The 23776-nt window shown below is 46.7% G+C and overlaps 1 protein-coding gene across 1 annotated transcript in view; it reads right to left on the bottom strand.

Moving 5' to 3' along the window:
* The window catches only part of LOC147709040 (uncharacterized), a 263194-nt gene that overhangs the window by 13684 nt on the left and 225734 nt on the right, over window positions 1-23776 (bottom strand). The window contains exon 10 of the mRNA XM_086927643.1: window positions 1306-1432. Coding sequence (XP_086783769.1) covers window positions 1306-1432 — 127 coding nt within the window. The remainder of the gene's footprint in view (window positions 1-1305; window positions 1433-23776) is intronic.

A 23776-nucleotide genomic window follows, 5' to 3' on the forward strand; every position in this document is an offset into this window, starting at 1 on the left:
ATTAAACGTACTATTGATGTTGATTAATGTTATAATTTAGCATTTCTGAAGGTATTACTACTGATTTCCTGACAACTGCATGTACTGAGCTGTAGTTTTTCCAAAGACATAAGAGTAATGCTATTCCTCCTGACAGAATGTATAATACTAAACTGTGAATACTAAGAATAAGAGAACAGATAATATTTTTATAAAGCAGCTCATATTTTTCCATACTTTGGTGTAGTGTCCTTTTTGTGTGTTATTGCGTGGATTTACTGCTGGGTGGTTTGCAACCTTCGCACATGTGCCTCTAGTATTTGTGTCTTACCCTAGGCCAGGCTACCCTAGGTGACCTGACATTCCAGGTTCCAACAAGAGGCCATGAAGATAGGGGCATGATCAGAAAGCGAGCAAGGCTCTAACCCAGTGGTTAATAACCTGTAGTCAGCATCATGGACCCTTCGAGGTCCATGATGTCTATCCAGGGGGTCTATAACTGTTTAGAAAGCAGATTAATAAAGTACATATGCATAAAAAAAAGAAAGCTTGAAAATGTAAAGTTTTAAGACGCTCTCTAAATTTCAAGGAATTAGAAATTGGAGGCTTAAAGTAAAGTTGGTATCCTTAGCATGAATGTGGAGCTGCACAAGTACAGAAAACAGAATCTAGTAAGGACAATTGGGGTATTAGAAGTAAAAAAGACATAGTGATATGCTCGAGTCTAGAATATCGTTTCGCCTTCTAGAAATAAAAATAGATTTTGAAAAGCACCAACCATCCCATTAAAATGATAATTTCGATTTTTTATCAATTTTTTTGTTTATGAATGAAATACAATATTTCAGGAGTTATGTATTGCTTTGTGTACCTTTCGTCTATTTTTGTGTACTAGTTTGAGTTTCAAATTGAGAAATTGCTTGGGTGGGGGTCCTTGGCTTCCAGTAGTAATTAAGTGGGGGTCCATAGAAATCATAATGTTAAAAAACCGCAGCCAGATCCCGTTTGCTGCCTTCAGCTTTCTTTCCTTGCTCTTTTCCTACTCCTATCAGCAGAAAATGGGACACTTTAGAAGGACTAGAGGTTGAACAATGGGTCAAACTTGTGATGTCATGCAGGGTTCAATGGTGGAAGATGTTACTTTTGATAGCTCTGCATCTCTATCAAATAACATATGTGATATCATCAGGTTCAGACTTTCCACTGATAAAAGAACGTTATTATTTCTGCTTTATCTCCACCTGGCCTAGAACTACAGAATCATGATGTGACTGCAGGAAGTAAGCGTGTTTTAAAACAGTCTATAATTAGAGAGGTCATACTTACATCTGTCTGTACACATCTTTAAAACGAATCATTTCCTCTTCCAGAGGGCCTCTGGTTGCAGCACACTTTGGAGAACTGAAGTCTTGCACCATGGCACCATGACAACCGCAGCAACAGTTTCTGAGGCCTAACAAAAATACAAGAATTGTTCCATTTAATCTCTTTGACATTATGATATTTAACAGCATTTGATTATGTGACCAAGGGTTGGTGTGGAAGCTTTTCTGAGATGTAAATGTATGTGTCTTGTAAAGCGCACTGCTGCCCTGAGGCGTCGTGGCACTGTAGACCGCTGGGGAACCCGTCCTGGCTATCTCTGTGAGATGGTCCCTACTGGGTATCTCCAAGGTGAAACCAGGCATACCAGGCGAATGTGGTGGGCCGTTGTAGAGATGAGGCAAGCTAAAGACCAGAGTTGCCGAGTGTGATCCCTGGTTAGAGTAGGCACCGAGGCGAGAATTATCGAGTCCGCTGACCCTGGTCCACGACCCTGCCGCGTCGGGAATTGAACCCTGGTCCCGGGCCGTTCTCTGCTTCCAGGTCTGCCGCCTCTAACCAGTGAGCCACACAGGCCCAATGAGTTACAAGGTGGAATGTGGCAAACATAACTCAGTGGCTTATGGAGTGGCAGTGGACCACCGGCCTGCCAGGTCAGTGGAGCCATTGGTCTCTACTCTGGTGGAGGACTGGCCGGCATCTTTATTATTATTATTTGTAGGGCGCACAAATCATCCCCAAGAGGATATGTCGACGCCAGGGTAGCAGACAACCTAGTGTGGGAAATGCTCATTAAAACAGCCAGATTTTAAGAAGTCTCTTAAAGAAAGCCAGACTGGGACATGCCCAGGTCTGCCTGCCAACAAAATATCAGCGGTTCCGGGTTCTCAAAGTTTCCTCCCTGTGCGTGCAGAGTTTTGTAAGTTTTCTTGCCACGGAGCGCCATGTCTTGCTTGGAGAACATAGGCAAGGAATATGAGTGATGGTCACCCCACATATGTGACCTGCAATCCAGTGGTGGACGAGTCGTTAGTTCAAGAGTCTCAAAGGAAGGCTGGAATTATTCTCTCGACACTGTAGCAAAGTTTTTTCCCCCCCACCATATTTTGCACAAAGCATTGAAAACAGTACTATTTGCTGGTTATTGAGCAACACTGCAATGGAAACAATGAATTTTACACCGCTACATTATATTTGGCTTGGAGATTGTTTATTTAGTTGTCACCTTGACATCATCCTTCCTTTATTATTATACCTAGCTGCACAAACTAGATGGTCTGATGATCCATTCATTTCGCTCGCATTGTGCTCAGTGCTTTCTATTATAGCTTCACTCAAATCAAGATTTATTCATAAAAGTTCCCTTTGATTGTGTGGATTATTAGTTCCTCCAACCAGCTGATCTCTAAATAAGTAGTCATTTAATGTCCCAGGTTAACACATATTAGATATGGCAATAAAAAACATAATACAACAATTACATTTTTTTGTTTGAGTCTTCCCAAAAAAGTAGTAAGGACCAACCTTTTCCACAGACAAAGCATTGTTTGTTTTGGTAATATAATTAGCACAGTTTGATGAATCTTCACAAAATCTACCGTTTGGAAAGTTTTGGGGTGATTCGTGAAGCAGAAAAAGGGGGTCCCAAAACACCTTTTCCCCATACAATGTCTATGGGGATTTTGCAGTTTTTAGATATGAATACAGCCTAAACCGCTGAACGGAATTACACCAAATTTTGCAGAAAGGTAGATCTTGGTCTCAAAAAAGACCTTTTTGTAATTTTGTGTAAATTTGTTCAAAAGTTTGGGAGTTATTAAAGAAAGAAATATATAGCTATCTAGGGACACAGATCCTCTGCGGACCTGTGGGTACCTGCAGATCTGAAGCCCAATTGTAAAAAAAAACCTGACCCACCATTACTTTACGTCGAAAAAAACAGAGTGGGTGTGTCGGAGATTCTGTGGATGATGTCATCAGTTAAGTCATTTGAGTTGTCATCAGAGATGTCACTGACCATGTCATGAGTTATGTAATATGTGAGGTCATAAGCAGTGCATTGCGGGGGCACGAGTTATAGTTAGCTCACTAACTAGAACAGCTGAATTTCACTGGTTTTGAACGAGTGAAACCTGAGCGTAGCTATAACGTCCCTGTAACCTTTGGTTTTTCAATACTTTTCTATGGTTATTAGGTCGAGCCTAGGCAGTGTGCATGTGCTGTCTGCAACACCTGCTCTATTCACTATATGGAGTGTAAACCCGTCTGCTGCTTCACAAAGGTTGACTCCAGCGTTGCTCTTTAGTGGCTCCTCATTGGTTCCCGCTCCCGATACATCACTTCCGTTTGAAGCTCAGGACCACTCCTCAACTACACATTAATTCTCCTCATTAGTGACCTTTTGCTTTAATGCAGGGACTATTTCATCCACCCACTCCCATTCCCTGCACCCCGTCACTGCTTATTTTGTGCATCTTTCCTTGCTGTCAGGAAAGCCCGTTTACTTTTCTTTTAATCACTTCAAAGATGAAGGAGATTATTTTTTACATTTATTACCCCCCTTTATTAGTTTTTTTCTTGCAATTTGACAGGAATTACAATTTGAGAAGTGATTTAAACAGAACCCTAGGGTTTTAGCCTCCAAGACTCACACCCTGTCTAGCACTTACACCATCTCCTCTCCCCTCAACAACACCATGTAAGATGGCTGACACTCCTTTGCAATGCACAATTCTAAATAAGGCTCCCTGTTTTCAGTTTTTACTGATTTTTACAGATAAATACAGACAGAAAACATTTTTTTCCTTGTCTGTATTTATTTTTAAATGTGTATAAAAAAGTAAATTGGGTTGCTTTTTGAGTGATTCTAAATACTACGGTTAAAAATAATGTACTTTTAGGAAAGAGGCTTAAAGAGCTGTAAATAAGCACAAGGTTGATACTAAAATTTGCATATTTTTATACAGACAGAAATGTTAAAAAAATAAATACCATAAAACCCAGAGCCCTAATTCCCCCCCATCATGCGTTCCAAAGCAACACCAGCCATCTTGCTCTGATGATTCTGTTGATCCGTAGTGCTGTAACTAAGGCTAGTATTGCCCTTTTTAATGACAGTCAATTTACCAACCACTAAAGGATGGAAGGCTGATTTGGCCTCGTCTGATTTGATGTGTGCATCTTTTATCTTGAAGTCTGTTAGCACATTTGGCAGTAATTTCCCACCTGTAACTCAGTGTCAATGGTTTCTCTTTTATAGGGCAGAGGTTTCACGGGGCATTTGTATTGGCTGCTGGTAATTCCACTCTCTCTCTTGCAGTTTCCCTGAGAGATTTGGATAGCTTTCAGAAACAAAAGATACCCATTGTGTAATTCTGTTACTCACCCAGATACAGATTCCAGAGCACCAGGAACTATGGCAGTGTATGCGTATCTTTTGCCCTGTATTATTTCCAGTTCCATCTTCCTCTTGCCACTCCTATGTCCACACTTGGGAAAGTCAGATTCGTAGTTTTTGTAAACCTTTTTGTCTTTTTTAAGTCCCATTTTCACCCACTAGTCCTGGTGTTTAACACTCTGTGAGCTTCTTTCCTGAGCTATTTTTTTTTAAAAACCTTTATTTCCTTCATGCACAGTACACAGCTGTCTGCCTACAACCCATTGGGCCGGCCGCTATGACATTTAGCAGTATAACATCATACATTGGAGCTACCATCTTGCATGCAGGTTAAACGACCCGCAGTAGTTCCATGTGCATAAGGTAGAATCAAAGATAAGCATAGTAGGTTTCATTTTTTAACTTTTGAAGAATTAAACGTACAACATAAAAACCACACAAACACATGGCAAAAGTCAATTGCAGGGACTCAAGAGGAGAGGGCAAAGAATCCAATTATCCTACAATAATGAAGCACATGTCTCGGGTTGAAGGGTGGCGAGCGGCTCAATACATACATATTATTACAGACAAACGTCCGGAACGTCAACTAAGGGGACAGTGAAATATCAATGGTGTAGTCCTGTGGGGGGGTGCAAATATTCCCACGATAAGCATTCCATTGGGACCAAATTCTGCCCCATTTCTTAGGTCGGCCCGAGCCACATAGACCGTCTTTTCCCTGAACATACACCAGTCCATGTTCTCCTTCCAAGCCGTTATCGTGGGTGGTCTATGGGAACCCCAGAGTTGCGCAATATCCCTCTTGGCAACCATGTTACCAAGAGTCGCCCAAAAAGTCTGGGCCGTACTATAGTCCGTCGGTTCCCAAACATTAAGAAGGCATCTTCGGGCCTCAGGCAATAGAGAGACCCCAGTGACCCTTTCCATAATCGCATGCACTCTAGACCAGAAGGCAGACACCTCAGGACACTCCAAAATGATATGCAGGAAGGTACCATCCATACCGCAGCCGCGCTTGCATAACCCATCAAGGGAGTAACCAATTCGCACCAGACGCGTACCAGTCATATATACTCGATGGAGGATCTTCAACTGTACAAAGCGGAGGCGGGCAGGTATGGCCACCTCCTTAGGGGAGGAGACAGCCATTTGCCAGTCCTCGTCATCGAGTTACAAGCCGTCAGCGGTCCACGAAGCCCTAAGTCACACGAGTAGATCAGCCCTGTTATTGATGAGTTTTTTGTAAATCAGGGATATGGTACTGTCCGGCACATGGCCATCAAGAATGTGATCCTCTAGCGGCGAGGACTGGGGAATCACCGTCCCCGGGGGGAAGACGGAGGTCAAGGCATGCCGCACTTGAAGGTACCTGAAGTGTTCCCTGTCGTCAAGCTCATATTCTATTTTGAGCGCCTCAAAAGTCTTAACACTACCCTTGGACCAGAGATCCTCCACCTTGCTAATACCAATCATGTCCCATTTATCGAATCCTTTCGTTCTCCACAAATTGCCCAGTCTATCAGAGTCATACAACGGTGTCACTCGGGTTAACCTATCGCTCCATCCCATAGCAGTATTCACGTCTCGCCACACTCGCGCAGCACTTTTCGTAGGACCAGTCAGGGCGCGAAATGGCTCCTTAGAATACAGTGCCCTGTTAAAATTCCCACCTGGCAGGAGATGCTTATCCATCGCAAAGGCAGGAGCAGGACCAGGGGCGTAGGTTACGTGATTAACCGCGCACAGCTGCGAGGCCCAGTAGTAGCGTCTGATGTCAGGGAGGGCGATGCCACCGTCGTACCACGGCAAAGTGAGTTTGGGTAAGGAGATACGAGCACGCCCGTCCCAAATCAATTGTCTCTGAAGGCTCTCAACCTCACGAAAATACCCGGGAGGTATGGGATCAAAGAAATTCTGAAGTGCATACAAGAACCTAGGGAGCGACATCATCTTAAAGAGAGTCGCACGCCCCAATGGGAAGAGGGGCAAGCGACGGCACCGTGAGACATCAAGTTTAAGCCGCTGGAGAGGAGCATGAAGATTACGGTCGTAACGGACGGTGGAATCCAAGGAGACATGAATCCCCAGATACTTAAAAGCAGTCTCGACCACCTGAATCGGGAATCTACGGGGCAACGGAGGGAGATCCCCGGCCAGAACATAAACACAGGATTTGGTCCAGTTAATAACAAAACCCGAGTTCTTCCCGAAGGAGGTGAGAACATCAAAAAGCACATTAAGTGACTTCCGGGGTGAGGTGAGATAAAGAAGAATGTCATCTGCATATAGCGAGACACGATCTTCAAAGTCTGGGGCCCACTGGATGCCCTTGATCGAGGGCTCCCAACGAAGCCACTCGGCCAACGGCTCCAGGGCGAGAGCAAAAAGCAACGGAGACAGCGGACAACCCTGACGGGTGCCACGCCCAAGTGCAAAAGAACCAGACACCCTTCCATTCACCACCACCTGGGCTAGAGGCCGTTCGTAAAGGAGCTAAACACAGGCAATAAAATTCGAGCCGAAACCAAACTTGGAGAGAGCTGCCCAGAGATAAGGCCATTCGATGATATCGAAAGCCATGGTGGCATCAAGGGAGGCCAAAATGGCCGGTTCAGTCAGAGTTCCAGCTCTCGCGAGAACTCCATGAAGTCTCCTATGGTTAAGGGCGGTGTTTCGATGCGGGATGAAACCGGATTGATCCGGATGGATCAAGTCGCCGATCACCTTAATCAATCGAGTAGCCAGTAATTTGGCCAATATCTTGGGTTCAGCGTTAAGCAGTGAAATGGGTCTGTAGGAAGCGCATCGATCACGTGGTTTACCTTCCTTGTGGATGACAACGATAGTGGCCAGGCGCTGGTCAATAGGAAGGAGGCCATTTTCGAAGGCCTCGAGAAACATATTTCTCAAGTATGGTGCCATTTTGTCAGGCCGCAACTTGTAGAGCTCAATAGGCAATCCATTGGGCCCCATGGCCTTACCGGATCGAAGGGCACGAATGGCACCAGCGACCTCATCCACTGTTATGGGCGCATCCAGCGAGGCCCTGTCCTCATCAGAGAGGCAGAGTAGCGCGATATCACGCAGGAGCAAACGAGAATCGCACTCATCTCTATCACTCACAGAGGCATAGACCGTCTGAAAGTGATCTACAAAGCAATCAACAATCCCAATCGGGTCGGACACACAATCCCCATTCAACCTTTCAATCACCGGAACAACTCGATTTGCTCTCTCAGACTTGTCCAACCACGCAATAAGCTTACTCGCCTTATCACCCAAATCATAGAGTCTGCCCAGCTGGTCACGATTCATAACTTTGGCCGCGTCTGTCACCAGGGCTCTGTAGTCTGCCTGTTTCAAAGCTAGGGAGTGTAAAGTCGCAGGAGTATCATTTCCACCCAATTCACTTTCGAGTACAGTTATTTCATCCTCGAGACGCAATCATTCTTCATGCTTAGCCTTCTTAGTAACAGCAATCAACGACAATGAATAACCCCGAATAACAGTTTTGAAAGCCTCCCATAGGGAAACAGAAGAGGACACAGATCCCACATTTTCATCAAAATAGCAATCAATGGCCTTGACCAGCTCAGAGCGCGTCTTGGGGTGTCGCATGTACCAAGGATTGATAGGAGCAATTCTGCCCTCACTACCTACCCCAACCGCTACCCTTAGCCACAGAGGGGAATGATCAGAAATGCCCCTGGGGAGGTGACGAACCTCCCGCACGGAAGGAGAGTGGGCTGACAGCATTAGGAAATTATCGATTCTAGAAAGACTGGCGTGGGCTCCAGAGTGGAACTTATATTGCAAGTGCGAGGGGTGTAGCAGCCTCCAAACATCCACCAATCCAAAGGTTTCCAGCAGTTCAGAAAGCCACATCTGGGAATTCGGTAAGATTCTGGGGGGTATCGATCAGAGTTACCAGAGACGACAGAATTAAAATCCCCCCCCAGAATAAGGAGACCATCAGGAAGCCCCAGCAAAAGCCGACCAAGGTCAGCATAGGTAGTGGCCTGGAGACCCGGGGGGACGTACACATTAACTATTGAGAGCATCTTACCCTCCCACCTCCCCGAAACTGCAGCATATCGACCCCTATCATCAAGTGTTACATCATCTATTTCAAGGGGCAGAGAGGATCTAATCAGTATGCCCAATCCTCTGGAACCGGAGGTGAAGCCAGCATGAGCAACCAGTCTATATCCACGTCTATCCAGGGCCCGGCAAGCATTCCCTATCAGATGGGTCTCTTGCAACAAAGCAATGTCGGGAGACTGGCGTCGGAGGAACTGAGATACAACGCCACGTTTTATCTTATCCTCCATACCATTAACGTTCCAGGACAGCAATTTCAACTCACCACCCCCCATCCTGGTAAAGGACCGCAACCCTCCCTCCTCAGAGCCCAACTAGAAACGGAGAAGAGCAAAGCATACAGTGCCATGTGAAAAAAACAAATACAATAACAAAAACAAGCCCTCCCCCCACCCCCCAACAACCCCCCGTTACAACACCCCCCACCCTGCACCCCTGCGTACGACTAAAAAGCCACCCCAATTTGCAGTGTGCCTGTCGCCCTCTCATAACTACACTACACAAAGAACCCCGGAGGAGGAAAAGTCTACCCACACCCAAACCACCCTCGGGCTCAACCCTAACAATAAAGAAGCAAATGGCATAATTCAGCTGAAAATTATTAACAAGAAACCAGAGGTCGAGAACCACAGTGTCACTCCTGGGCCGATGCCCCCCCCTCTGCTCCACCGGGGCGTCCGCTCAGATCGTCTCTTTTCGACAATGAGTCAAGCCAGTCACTGGCGCAGTCTGGTCGATCAAAGAAAACTGTTTATTTCTCATATTTGATGCGTAATCGAGCTGGAAACAACATCGCATACTTAAGGCCCAAGTCCCACAAGCGCCTCTTCACTCCCTGGAACCCCATCCTTTGTCGCTGGACTTGAGGAGTAAAATCCGGGTAGATGTTAACAGTACTATTGTCGAACTTCAAAGGGCCACGACCATGAGAGGCCTGGAAGATAGCGTCCCTGTCCCGAAAATGGAAAAGCCTTGCAATAATAGGCCTCGGGGGGGGGGGGGGGGGCTCCTGGTTTAGGCTTCCCACCCGGAAAGCGATGAGCACGCTCAACCGCAAAGAATTTGCTGAGTCCGGCGGGAGCAAGATGGTTGAGGATCAGATCCTCCACAAGCAGGTCAACAGTGGTGTCATCTTGATTTTCCAGAACTCCCACCAAGCGAATGTTGTTCCGTCGGGCCCTATTTTCATATTCGTCCAGTCGTCGGGCCATCAGGTCGTGCGATGATTGCAGGTTACCAATCTCCGACTGTGCGTCCGCCATATCAGTGACGAGACTGGAGGCCTTCAAATCCAAAGCCTTGACCTTCTCATTCGTCTTAGCCAGATCCGCTCTGATAAGTGTGACATCAACAGCCACAGTATCAATCTTGGAGACAATGGCCTCATATTGTAGCCCCACATCAGCCTTCATCCCAGTGATGGCACTCATTAGGTCCTGGAGCGAAACCTCCGATGGCGCGGTAGAGTCCGTCCTGGGGTCCGCAAGAGTACGGACGGTACTGCCGGGGGAACCCTTCGATTGCGGATAGCGATCCATCACATTAGTCTGGATAGGTCCCCCATGGGTCGGCGTCTTCGTCTTGCGCCTCTCGAACTCAGGTTTGGAAGCCATATTGGAAGCCGTGCCCCGAAGGGGCCGTCTGGACCTGGTGAAAATGGCCGATGCTATTGAGATACCAAATCAGAATTTCAGGCCAATACTGTAGCATGCGAGGCGAGGGATGAAGCAAAGGTAGAGGGATATGGCAGGACAACACAGCGGGTCGAAGCTACACCGACTTGGGAGCCGAACCGCTCTTAGAATAGTCAATCGAGGGGTCGAGGAGAAATCGAAACTGAAAACGACAACGAGGCCGGCTGGGAGGAAGTCTCTAAGGCCATTGTTGTTGACTTACTCCTCGGCCCACCAAAGCAGCAGAGTCCCCGGTCTCGATCGGGGGCAGGCCAGAAAGATTAAGTTAATGTAAAATCGGTTCCCGACATCCGAATTGGATTCTTGAAAGGATATCGTAGTCAGCAAGAGTACATCTTCAAATGCTCATAATAAAAATCAGGATATTTCGAGGATAGTCGCAGGAGGGCGGCGCGGGTCCCGGGAGCCCTCTGCTTACGCGACTATCTTGGATGCCCGCCCATAGCTATTTTATTAAGATTTATTGTACTGTATTCACTTTCATCATGTTACTTCTTGTGTTGTCATTGATTACAAAGATCATATTATATCACATCCTTTGATGTAATCAAGGTCATCCAAAGTCAGTTCCTGTTACGACATCGGAGTTGTATAAAGGCATGTGATGTCACTTCCATTAGGCTAATGATGCTGGTAAATTAATACAACTTAAAAGAAGTACTATAGAGCGCATTCTGCAGGATCCATATATAGAAAGTTATACGGCCTATATCCCCAGCTTTGAAACTCTAGAGCACACCTCCTCTAGGAGGTTGGGCCTGCAACACCCACACAATTCTGTTTGAGCTGTAGTTCCTGTTGTGATGTTAGAGATTCTCTTTCATACTGCATATCATATCCAAGATCATATCAGATTAGTGAAAGGAAAGAGAGAGGCACTTTTACTGCAGAACCTGAGCCCCTTTTACCAGTGCACTCTTGTCATTGTACAAGAAGGTCAAGAGATGGGCATCGATATTAAATCATCCTATGTTGTCAAGCTCCTCCTTAAAAAAGGAACATGGCTTACATGAAACAGTTATAATGTGAATGATGAAATCAAAAGAACAGGGGGAAACAGCACATTTGCTGTGTCCTGTCTTCAAAAAAGGCATAAAAAAAGAATGTGGTCGCTCATTTGTTTACAATGTGTCATATATGTGGGTACGGTTAATTATAAATTTATATACCACACAATATAGACTACATTGTTTTTGGCATTTAATATCAGGACTCAGGTGTACCAGATGCAAAAGCTTTCCATGCCAAGGGTGGATGAACAGAAGTTTGAATTAGTCGCAAGAATTCAAACTTATGCCAAGCAAATTACGTTCAGATGTTTGCAGCATATGCACAACCCACTGAAAAATGTACCAGCATCAGATCTTGTGGCTTGAAGTTTACATAATCTCTGGAACAAACAAAATGGAGACTAACGTATGGTATTTAAAGGACTGGGGGGGGGAAGTTGGGGGGGGAGTGGGGGAAAGTGGGTGTCCAAGATGGCACCCATGTAAAACCTACTTCTTGTAGCTCCGCTGCCTGAGTATCACATGGAGGCGGATGCTGTGCTCCCCCGGACCCCACAATGACTGCTGGCATGCCTGGGGCAAAGCTTGACCCTGCTTTGCCCAGAGAGCCCGCTGGAAGGCGAACTGCTCAGATGGCCACACAGCTAAAATGGCGGCCGCAAAGGAGTTCTGAACTGAAATCTGTGGTGATACGCGTTTCACAACCTCCCAGCCTGTGTTTGATTCCCCAGCTCTGCGGAATATACTGCAGTCCGAGGGGGGAGGGGGGGGCGGAGGGGATGGGTGAGTACTGATTGCTCCTATTCGGGCGGTGAAGCCCTGCACTCCTTTTCAGCTCCGTGCGGGAGCTTGATTGATGCCGGAACTGGGGCTGTTTGCCATACATTGTGGAATGGAATGGTATGGGCTCGACTCTACTACTGCTCGACACAGCTTAAACCTGGCCGCAAAGTGGACCCCTGCTGCCTTTTGCTGCTCTCCAGGGTAGGTGATGGCTTGTCCAGTGCGGGGTATGTGACGCTGCACCTCAGGACTGCTCAGCCATAGATGGTGGTCCATGAGGTCGGAGGTATGTGGCAATAGCAGCGCAACTTGCTGCGACTCCCTGACGGCTTCAGTTGCTACACCTGAGTGACCCTGCACAGCTGGGGTGTTGCTGATGTGGCTTGCGCCCCCACCCCAACGATGAAGCCCGATTGCCTCCACTAGACACTTCTCGAGTACCAGGCGTGGATCTGGCAACCTGGCCCTTTCATAGACATTTGTAAGCCCTCAAGGACAAGCCCCTCCCACTCCCCCCCCCCCCCCCCCCCCCCACCCGATTCACATTCTCTGCCTGCCTGCCTGCATGTCTCTCCTGTTGCCTGTACTGCACTACTGGGGGAATTTCAGCTCTAGTTTCCTTGGCCTCCCTGCACATATCTCACCCTGCGGAAGGCTTTTACCTGCTCAATGTTCCTTCAGATGCCTGTGCCTTCACAGTAACGCACCCCAATGATAACATCAGATCCTCCGAGTTGCTCTATTCCCGCCCATACCCTTCCGTAGATGATGAAACCGTGTGGGCAGTTCTAGTCGGGGTTACCTTCACGTGCCAGAGTGTTCACCGTAGGCTCTTTGGCTCCAATGCTGGGCCCTGTCATTCGAAACTTTTGCAAGGGACGTGCATCACTGATGAATTTGACTATCCCCTTTGATCTAATCGATGACCTACGGTAATGCAGCACCCTTTATCTCTGCTACGACCAGAGTTGCCCCATGAAAGTCATGTCTTTACAGTGCAACTCCAAAAAAGACGCCACCCTTAAAGATATGTTCACCAAAACCCCATCAAAGAGGCTAGATCAGGGCGGGGAAGGACTCATATCCATACCCCCTCCCACGGAGGCGACCAAAACAGGCTCTCAAAGTGAAGACGCACCGATAACAGTGGCGTTCCTGGAGACCCTCTTTGGGACTCTCCGGGACAACATCGGAGAACTCAAGGACAGATGTAAAGGATACCAGATGAGCTGGGCCAGCGTGTCGACTCCTTGGAACAAACAACCAACGGAAGATTTAAATGGCGAATGTCGGGAACTTATTAAACTGCTGGAAAAGAACTCAGAGCTCCTGTATCAACTAGAAGATCTTGAAAAGAGATCCAAATGTTCCAACATTCACAAACAAGGATTCCCATTGCAGGTAAAATCTGCAAAGCTGGAGGACTGTCATTCGCCTGTTTCATCATGTTGTCCCAGGACTTGCAGACCAGACAATTATGCTTGACTGTAAACATAGAGTGGGATGGCCCGCCTGCTCCCCAAGACAACCACAATATATCTTCAATTGTCTGTACTATTACAGAGAGAAGGAAGTCATTATGTCTGGTGTATGGGACAGAATGCCATCGATTTTGAAGGCACTAAGGGTAGGCTATGTCAGGATCTTTCACCAATAACGCCCCAGTGACATCGATCTCTTATACATCTGACCGATTTACTTTGTGACAAAGGGATCAAGTAGAAGTGTGGGCACCCCTTTCGGCTCAATTTGTCTAAGACAATGAGACTAGGAGTATCCGGACCATGGATGAGGCCAGTTGCCTACTGGATATGACCGCCCTCCTGGGGGAGCCTTCCACTCAATTGTCATTGCAACGACCCGAATCCACTCCCACAGGGATGCGTCAATATTCTCACCCATCGCTGAAACTGGTTTGTAAACCTACGGAGAAGGAAAGCCAAAAGGAAAAAGCAACATTATTACACCAACTAGAACATCGAGATAGTCCATCGGATCCCAACAGCGCACTGAATTTCTGGGACGTTCGCAGATGCATATGTAGCGGAGGCAAGTGGTGACCTTCGTTATTTCAAAAGCCACGGCTCCTATTGTTTGATGCCTACATCGGCTCTGGGGCCTGCTCCAACTCCTCTGATGTAGCTTTTTGAACATCCAATACCAATACAAGTACACCTTGGCACTATCACACAAATGTATTACTGAAGGATACATTTTTGCGACTGGGCACCCACTTGATTTTTGTTTGGCTCCCCAATACAGGCCTCCTTATAATTAGCTTGAACATGCCTTATTCAAGAAACCCATCTCCTTAAGGCTGACTGGCGATGTCTGCTTACTAGAGGGTTTGCCCTGTAATACTTTTCTTTGAGGCAGGGGTGGCGAAGCTTCGACCTCACACACTGCTTGCAGATCGCAAGGGGGTACCGACGGACATAGCGAGGGCCTCAACCACCGAGCCGTTGCCAGGTGAGGTGGGGCTTACTCCCACAGAAAGCTGGGAATGAAGAAATAGCTCTTACCTACACACACATGGGATTCATGTCTGGTAGGGTGGTAATAAACCACTGATCTAATAATTCTTTTACGTGTTAATTTACATGTGCAACACCTTTCACTGATTGTCTTTCCTGCAGTAGCACTCAACATCTACTAGGTCCTGAAGAAAGCCGGGCTAGTTGGCAACACGGCTGAAACATGTCGACCTCACTATTCGCCAGGAGATAGTAAATTCGTTCCATACTATCAGGCGATCTATTTTATTTTATGATTTACAAAAAGAGGTGGTGATGAACAGAGTGTCTGAATTGAGCAGACCACTCTTACCCAGTCCAAAGATCAGGGCTTGATCCATCACCGTTATTTATCTCACTGCCCCATCCCAGCTCAGAACCTGGCTATATGCAAATCAGTCTGTCCCTGGCCCAGTGCATCATGGGAACAGGGCAGACTAAACTACCAAGCCAATTCTTCACCAGAAAGGAGACAAGCTACCAGGGACCGGTTTCTGGCATTTCAGCCTTCTTCGGCCCGGCTTGCTTGAATCCTGATGGAGCAGTGAGAAAGGGACTCATGTCTGAGTATACCCTGCCACACCTATAGTGGCCAAAAAAGATTTACAAAAAGGGGTGGTGATGAACAGAGTGTCTGAGTTAAACAGCCAACTCTTAGCCAGTCCAAAGATCAGGGCTTGATCCATCACCGTTATTTATCTCACTGCCCCATCCCAGCTCAGAACCTGGCTATATGCAAATCAGTCTGTCCCTGGCCCAGTGCATCATGGGAACAGGGCAGACTAAACTACCAAGCCAATTCTTCACCAGAAAGGAGACAAGCTACCGGGGACCGGTTTCTGGCATTTCAGCCTTCTTCGGCCCGGCTTGCTTGAATCCTGATGGAGCAGTGAGAAAGGGACTCATGTCTGAGTATACCCTGCCACACCTATAGTGGCCAAAAACGATTTACAAAAAGGGGTGGTGATGAACAGAGTGTCTGAGTTATACAGACCACTCTTACCCAGTCCAAAGATCAGGGCTTGATCCATCACCGTTATTTATCTCACTGCCCCATCCCAGCTCAGAACCTGGCTATATGCAAATCAGTCTGTCCCTGGCCCAGTGCATCATGGGAACAGGGCAGACTAAACTACCAAGCCAATTCTTCACCAGAAAGGAGACAAGCTACCGGGGACCGGTTTCTGGCATTTCAGCCTTCTTCGGCCCGGCTTGCTTGAATCCTGATGGAGCAGTGAGAAAGGGACTCATGTCTGAGTATACCCTGCCACACCTATAGTGGCCAAAAACGATTTACAAAAAGGGGTGGTGATGAACAGAGTGTCTGAGTTAAACAGACCACTCTTACCCAGTCCAAAGATCAGGGCTTGATCCATCACCGTTATTTATCTCACTGCCCCATCCCAGCTCAGAACCTGGCTATATGCAAATCAGTCTGTCCCTGGCCCAGTGCATCATGGGAACAGGGCAGACTAAACTACCAAGCCAATTCTTCACCAGAAAGGAGACAAGCTACCGGGGACCGGTTTCTGGCATTTCAGCCTTCTTCGGCCCGGCTTGCTTGAATCCTGATGGAGCAGTGAGAAAGGGACTCATGTCTGAGTATACCCTGCCACACCTATAGTGGCCAAAAACGATTTACAAAAAGGGGTGGTGATGAACAGAGTGTCTGACTTAAACAGACCACTCTTACCCAGTCCAAAGATCAGGGCTTGATCCATCACCGTTATTTATCTCACTGCCCCATCCCAGCTCAGAACCTGGCTATATGCAAATCAGTCTGTCCCTGGCCCAGTGCATCATGGGAACAGGGCAGACTAAACTACCAAGCCAATTCTTCACCAGAAAGGAGACAAGCTACCGGGGACCGGTTTCTGGCATTTCAGCCTTCTTCGGCCCGGCTTGCTTGAATCCTGATGGAGCAGTGAGAAAGGGACTCATGTCTGAGTATACCCTGCCACACCTATAGTGGCCAAAAAAGATTTACAAAAAGGGGTGGTGATGAACAGAGTGTCTGAGTTAAACAGACCACTCTTACCCAGTCCAAAGATCAGGGCTTGATCCATCACCGTTATTTATCTCACTGCCCCATCCCAGCTCAGAACCTGGCTATATGCAAATCAGTCTGTCCCTGGCCCAGTGAATCATGGGAACAGGGCAGACTAAACTACCAAGCCAATTCTTCACCAGAAAGGAGACAAGCTACCGGGGACCGTTTTCTGGCATTTCAGCCTTCTTCGGCCCGGCTTGCTTGAATCCTGATGGAGCAGTGAGAAAGGGACTCATGTCTGAGTATACCCTGCCACACCTATAGTGGCCAAAAACGATTTACAAAAAGGGGTGGTGATGAACAGAGTGTCTGAGTTAAACAGACCACTCTTACCCAGTCCAAAGATCAGGGCTTGATCCATCACCGTTATTTATCTCACTGCCCCATCCCAGCTCAGAACCTGGCTATATGCAAATCAGTCTGTCCCTGGCCCAGTGCATCATGGGAACAGGGCAGACTAAACTACCAAGCCAATTCTTCACCAGAAAGGAGACAAGCTACCGGTCCCCGGTAGCTTGTTTCCTTCCCAGTGTAAGAATTGGCTTTTGTAGTTTGGTTTGCCCTGTTCCCATCATGCACTGGGACAGGAACAGACTAATTTGCATACAGCCAGTTTCTGAAACTGGGATGGTGCAGTGAGCTAAAAAACGGTGTTGGATCTAGCCCTGATCTCTTGACTGGGTGAGAGTATTCTGTTTAATTCAGAGACTCTGTCCCTCACCACCCCTTGTTGTAAATATTTTTGTCCACCCTAAGCGTAGAAGGGTATACTCAGATGTGAGTCCCTTGCTCATTGCACCATCAGGATTCAAGCAAGCCGGGCCGAAGACGGCTGAAATGCCAGAAACCGGTCCCCGGTAGCTTGTTTCCTTCCCAGTGTAAGAATTGGCTTTTGGTTTGCCCTGTTCCCATCATGCACTGGGACAGGAACAGACTAATTTGCATACAGCCAGTTTCTAAAACTGGGATGGTGCAGTGAGCTAAAAAACGGTGTTGGATCTAGCCCTGATCTCTTGACTGGGTGAGAGTATTCTGTTTAATTCAGAGACTCTGTCCCTCACCACCCCTTGTTGTAAATATTTTTGTCCACCCTAAGCGTGGAAGGGTATACTCAGATGTGAGTCCCTTGCTCATTGCACCATCAGGATTCAAGCAAGCCGGGCCGAAGACGGCTGAAATGCCAGAAACCGGTCCCCGGTAGCTTGTTTCCTTCCCAGTGTAAGAATTGGCTTTTGTAGTTTGGTTTGCCCTGTTCCCATCATGCACTGGGACAGGAACAGACTAATTTGCATACAGCCAGTTTCTGAAACTGGGATGGTGCAGTGAGCTAAAAAACGGTGTTGGATCTAGCCCTGATCTCTTGACTGGGTGAGAGTATTCTGTTTAATTCAGAGACTCTGTCCCTCACCACCCCTTGTTGTAAATATTTTTGTCCACCCTAAGCGTGGAAGGGTATACTCAGATGTGAGTCCCTTGCTCATTGCACCATCAGGATTCAAGCAAGCCGGGCCGAAGACGGCTGAAATGCCAGAAACCGGTCCCCGGTAGCTTGTTTCCTTCCCAGTGTAAGAATTGGCTTTTGTAGTTTGGTTTGCCCTGTTCCCATCATGCACTGGGACAGGAACAGACTAATTTGCATACAGCCAGTTTCTGAAACTGGGATGGTGCAGTGAGCTAAAAAACGGTGTTGGATCTAGCCCTGATCTCTTGACTGGGTGAGAGTATTCTGTTTAATTCAGAGACTCTGTCCCTCACCACCCCTTGTTGTAACTATTTTATTTTATGGCATTTGGACAATACCCAATAAACTTATTTGTTTGTCCTTGTAGTCATTTTTAACTTGCACCCGTCTATCACTTGCACTGCCTTCATCAGCTGTCTCATATCTTGAACAACTACTGTGGCTGAGATCATTGAGAGTATGAGGTCAGGTATCTATCTATGTTAGCCTTGGAGCAACATTTGGTTACATTTGACTCTCCTCTCATAGTCTTCCAAATGACGAAGCTCCGCCAAATGGGTGGGCTGATGGAGACTTCTCTTATGCCAGGTATTGGGCAAGCTATTTACACCTGGTGAGCAGCTCCTTTTGAGCATTTGAGTTTTTTTTGTCATACCATTAGACTGACTTTCTCCCTGTAATTGTGCAAGTCTTTGATTGGGGGTATGGAGTAAAGTTGGTCTATAAATACTGTCCCTCAAACCCTCCTACATACATTTCTTGTTTCGATTCTTCTAGCTACACATTTCCCAGGAAGGGCGACCCAACTACATACAGAACTCCTTGGTAAGCTCCTCTCATTGCAAACTGATCTTAATGGTCACACGTTTACGCTAGCTAACCTCTGTGCCCCAAATGATCATCAAGGAGCCTTTATTAAAGATGCCATAGGCCATGTTCTTGCCACCCCAGACACAGATATCATTGTAGGAGGGGACTTTAACATTGTGCCTGATGCCTAACTGGATAGATCCACTTGGAGGGTGGGACAAACCAGTGCTTTCATCTCAACATACAGACAGTGGTCGTGGGATTGGTGGACATGTGGAGATACCGACATCAGCTTACGAAGGACTATACCTTCTTTTCTGCTGTCCACCAAACCTATGCCAGAACCAACCTTTTCATAACATCTGCCCGCAGCACTACCGCAACTTCAGTGGTGGATTTCGGGGTGGCTGCCCTTTCTGATCACTCTGCCATCACCCTCAGGTGTGTCTTTCCTAGCTCCATACCTCCCCCTTGTTCATGGCACCTCAACTGCAAACTTCCTACTTATGAAAAGACAGTCACTGATATCATGGCCACTATCAAATTTCTTTTGGCTACCAATGACACACCAAACACCCCCATAGCTTTGCTGGGGACACGCTGAAGGCGATGATACAGGGCCAGTTTATCACACCAGCTTGCCACCTCAATAAAGGTAGACGTGATGCTCACTTGGTGGGTAGCACAAGGTACCTAGAGGAACACACAAGCAGTCTGGTTCCTTTGAAATGCAGCTCCAATTTACGGTGGCCCGTAAAAAACTTAAGGCTCTAAATATGGATAGGGCGCAATATGCCCTCCTGCGCACGAAACAGATGTGCTATGCAGGTGAGAATAGGGCAGGAAGATCACTGGCCCACCGTCTTCATTCCCAAGCTGTGCAGGAAAGGGTGGAGACGCTTATGGGCACCAACGTTAGTTTCAGATTACTTGGGTTCCCTTGTTCTTTACAAGATATATAAATATAGACATTTTCCTGGTTGCAACAGAAGTTACGCCTACTGCATATGTTCTGGACCTACAAGGCACTGTCCAAATACTGGAAAACTCTGAAACACTTAGTAAGAGAGATCATGACTAAACCTAATCGCTGGAACCCGGAACTCTGCCTACAGATCTTTTGGCCTGGCACTGGTCCTTGCAAAGAGAGAGATGGCAATCTCTTTAAGTTGGCAAGCGACAGCAAGCAAAATCCTATGAGCAAAATCCAATGCTAGACCTCTTTCTCAATGCGGGTGGTCGCGGGCGGTCGCTACTGCTCGCGTTGAGAAACCTTCAGTTCGCGTTGAGTAAGCTATCGCTCGAGTACAACTTCTACTTGAGGGCCAGAAAGAAGCAGCACCCTCTTGCACTGTGCAAGATGCCGTTCGCGCTAATTTTACACCACAGGACAAACACCCGGCACTGAAAATCAGTGCGAACAGCACAAGGTAACCCACTCTGCAGCTCACGGAACTTCACGTAGCTTAGTGAACTTTTATTTGTTATTTCGTGGAGTTCCACCAAAAGAACTGTTAAAATGGGCTGAGGAGGAGAATGCGGCTATAACTGTGCAACACAGAGGGGTAGCAAAACACATTAGAATAACTGAATGGGATGTGTTACTGCTCACACTAGCCTGCACAAACAATGTCAGACCCCCCCCCCCACCCCCACCCCCACCCCCGAACATGTTAAACTGCACCCCAATCCTCTACATCACCCTGCCCCTTGGAGTCTTGAAAATACCCAGACTACTTCACCTCACATGCACACATGTCCCAGGCACAAGCGTCCTGATTTGAATGCCCAAAAACATACACGCCATATCGTCACACTTACTCAGTCTGATTATGGACACGACTCTGAATTCGGTTGGGGTTTTCGTAAATATGAAGGTCCCTCACTCCAAGGGACTGTTCAGATGGAAATACTGTAGCAATCAATGGCTTCTGAAGGATATATTTTTATGTTTTTTCTTGGTTGTGCAAAAGGACTTCATAAAAACGTAACTACTACTGTGTGTTTTGACTTTTTGCTTCTGTTTGTTTAAAAACCATTAAAGACATTAAGAAAAGCTTGTATTGTTGCTGCCAGTACTGTACCTGTTTTCGGAAAGAGAGGGAGTTTTCATTACTGCATCATGACAAAAGAAATATGGCTCTAATAGAGATTATTCTAATTTAATAAAAAGTGCCCCTAATGTTATAAACATTTTTGCAATGAAACAATAAGCACTCCACTTTGTAAAACAGTATTTTCTTGTACTAGGCCCCCAGCCCTGGAGAAGGACACAAAGGGAAAATATTTCCTTGAAAAGATCAGAGAGATGGGAATTTTCTATTACAATACATTCTTGATCATCTTCACAATGAAAGTGAAAACAAATGGTTAAAAGAAGCTGCTGATGCTTATAGAACCTCTATCAGTGAGGCTTATATTCAACCAAAACGTATAAAGCTCTGTGAACAACAGGAACCTTTCTGGCTCATTTGCATTTCTGACAATGACAAGACTAACCTCACTCTAGAAATATATCAGTAGTGAGTGAGACTTGATTTATGTGAAACGTGTGTTTCAGAACAACAAGCTAGGGCTGTTGGTTTCATGAGGCATAAGACTCAAGTATGACAAGTACACACTCTGCTAAGTCAATAGGCAATGTCAGCAAAGTTACAAAAGGACTAGCCTTAAACAAATTGCAGTCAAATGAAGGACAATTCATTCTTTTGTTTACTTAAATGCAAACTTTAAGTAAGCTATTATGATAGTGTCACCTTGAGGGAAATAAATCTTAATAAAAAATGTGAAACTACAAAATAAATGAGCCAGTTAACATTTCACTACAGCAAAAGCTAGAATGAAGGTGTTCTACTGATGCACTTTCAATAGGCCCTGGGGCAAAACTGGGCTACTTCCATAAGTGGTGTAGGACTTGGCCCTTTTTGACTAAAGTCTCTAAACATTTTGCTTCCCCCCTCGACCTTTTTTTATGACATGGTGTTGCCAACTTAAATGCTTTGGGCACTTTGCCACTGCTAAACAGTGTCAACGTGCAAGTGCTGCCTGTATAAAGTGTAATGGGAATTGGTTGTCCATGATTGGTATGTTTGCCTTACTGAGTAAAGTCCCTAATAAAGTGCACTATCTGTGCCAGGGCGGGTAATGTAACTGCTACTAGTGGGCCTGCAGCACTATTTGTGCCATCCACACAAGTAGCCTTAAAAAGGGAACTCAGGTCTGCATTGCAGGGCCTGCGCGCAGTTTGTTAAACTGTCATGTTTTCTGTCAAGTGTATTTACTTGCCAGACCTTACCCTTCCCTTTCTATGTACATCAGACACCCCTATGGTAGGTCCAGGGTACCCCCTGGACAGGATGCGGTGCATGTGAAAGGTGGGACATGCACTAAGGTGTGCGTCATGTCCTGACAGTGAAATAATGTCCATTTCGTTTTTCACTGTTGAAAGGCCATCTTGCCGATAGGATAGAATGGCAAGACTGTGTAATATGTTTTCCAGCCTATCTTCCCAAAGGCTTAAGATGGAAAGGTGAAGTTTAGTATGCCCAAACTCACAATGTTTTAACACATCTTTTTATGTAGGTGGTTTTTGCATTGTATGTTCAGAAGCCACTTTTTTAGAAGTGGCTGGGTTTTTGTGCTCTAGCATTTCTGTGTGTCTCTGCCTGAATGTGGATTGACTGTCTGGATTTGAAAGTGATAGGATCTGGGGAATGACTTGACCCAAGGGAGGAGGTGAGACAGCAACAGGCTGACCTGCATCTGGAGTGTAGGGGGAGGAGGAGCCCCTAGAGGTGAAGAGGCCTGGGTTGCTGTATAAAACAATTGGCTCATCTCCTGCTGAGTGATTGAGAATCCAGACCCCCATTAATCAAAGGAGAAAGGTGTAAATGGCTGGGAGGCGCCCAGAACTTGTTTGAACAGGGGTCAGTGCCCCCTGAAACACAAAAACATCAAAGCCATTGAGGGGTATAACTATGCGAGCTGAAGCCCCTGAACTTTGGAGAATGGCTTCATCAAGTGTGAACAAGACTGGAGCTACTTCGTGGTCTAGAGGACCTTTGCCAAGAAAGAAACAACTGAATAGACTGAAGGATAGGACTGACCCTTGCTGTGTGTTCTGGGGCTGGCCTGCAGTTTGCTGCTTTAACCAAGGAAAGGCTAAAGGGACTTTGCTGTGTGCTGTGTCTCCCTGCTTGAAGGACTTTGTTCTGTGCTGTGTCCTTAAGTAACTTATTCCCAAGGGCCTGAGGTGAGCTGGCTCCCTGTTCGGAAACACAGGAACACAAAAGTTTCCAGGAGAGTCTCAGCAGCGCTGTGTGAGCGTGCCTGTTGTGGTCTGAGATCCTCGTAAGAACTGCCCTGTGATCGTGGGTGCCTAGAGTCCAAGTGAGTCTCATCGACGCTGTGAGCGTGTGCATTGTGCACTGTGAGACCTTCAGGAGGATCGGCCTGTGATCGGGGGCACCTGCAATCCAAGCAAGGATCAGCGACGCTCTGTGCGTGTGCTTTGTGCAACCTGAACCCTGTTGTGAGGGTCGTCTAGTGATCGTGTGCACCGGAATCCAAGTGAGTCTCATCACCGCTGTGTGCTGGTGCGTTGTGCACCGTGAGAACTTCATGAGGATTTGCCTTGTTATTGTGTGCACCA

Source organism: Lissotriton vulgaris, chromosome 6 (genome assembly GCF_964263255.1).
Source record: "Lissotriton vulgaris chromosome 6, aLisVul1.2, whole genome shotgun sequence".
Lineage (NCBI taxonomy): Eukaryota > Metazoa > Chordata > Amphibia > Caudata > Salamandridae > Lissotriton > Lissotriton vulgaris.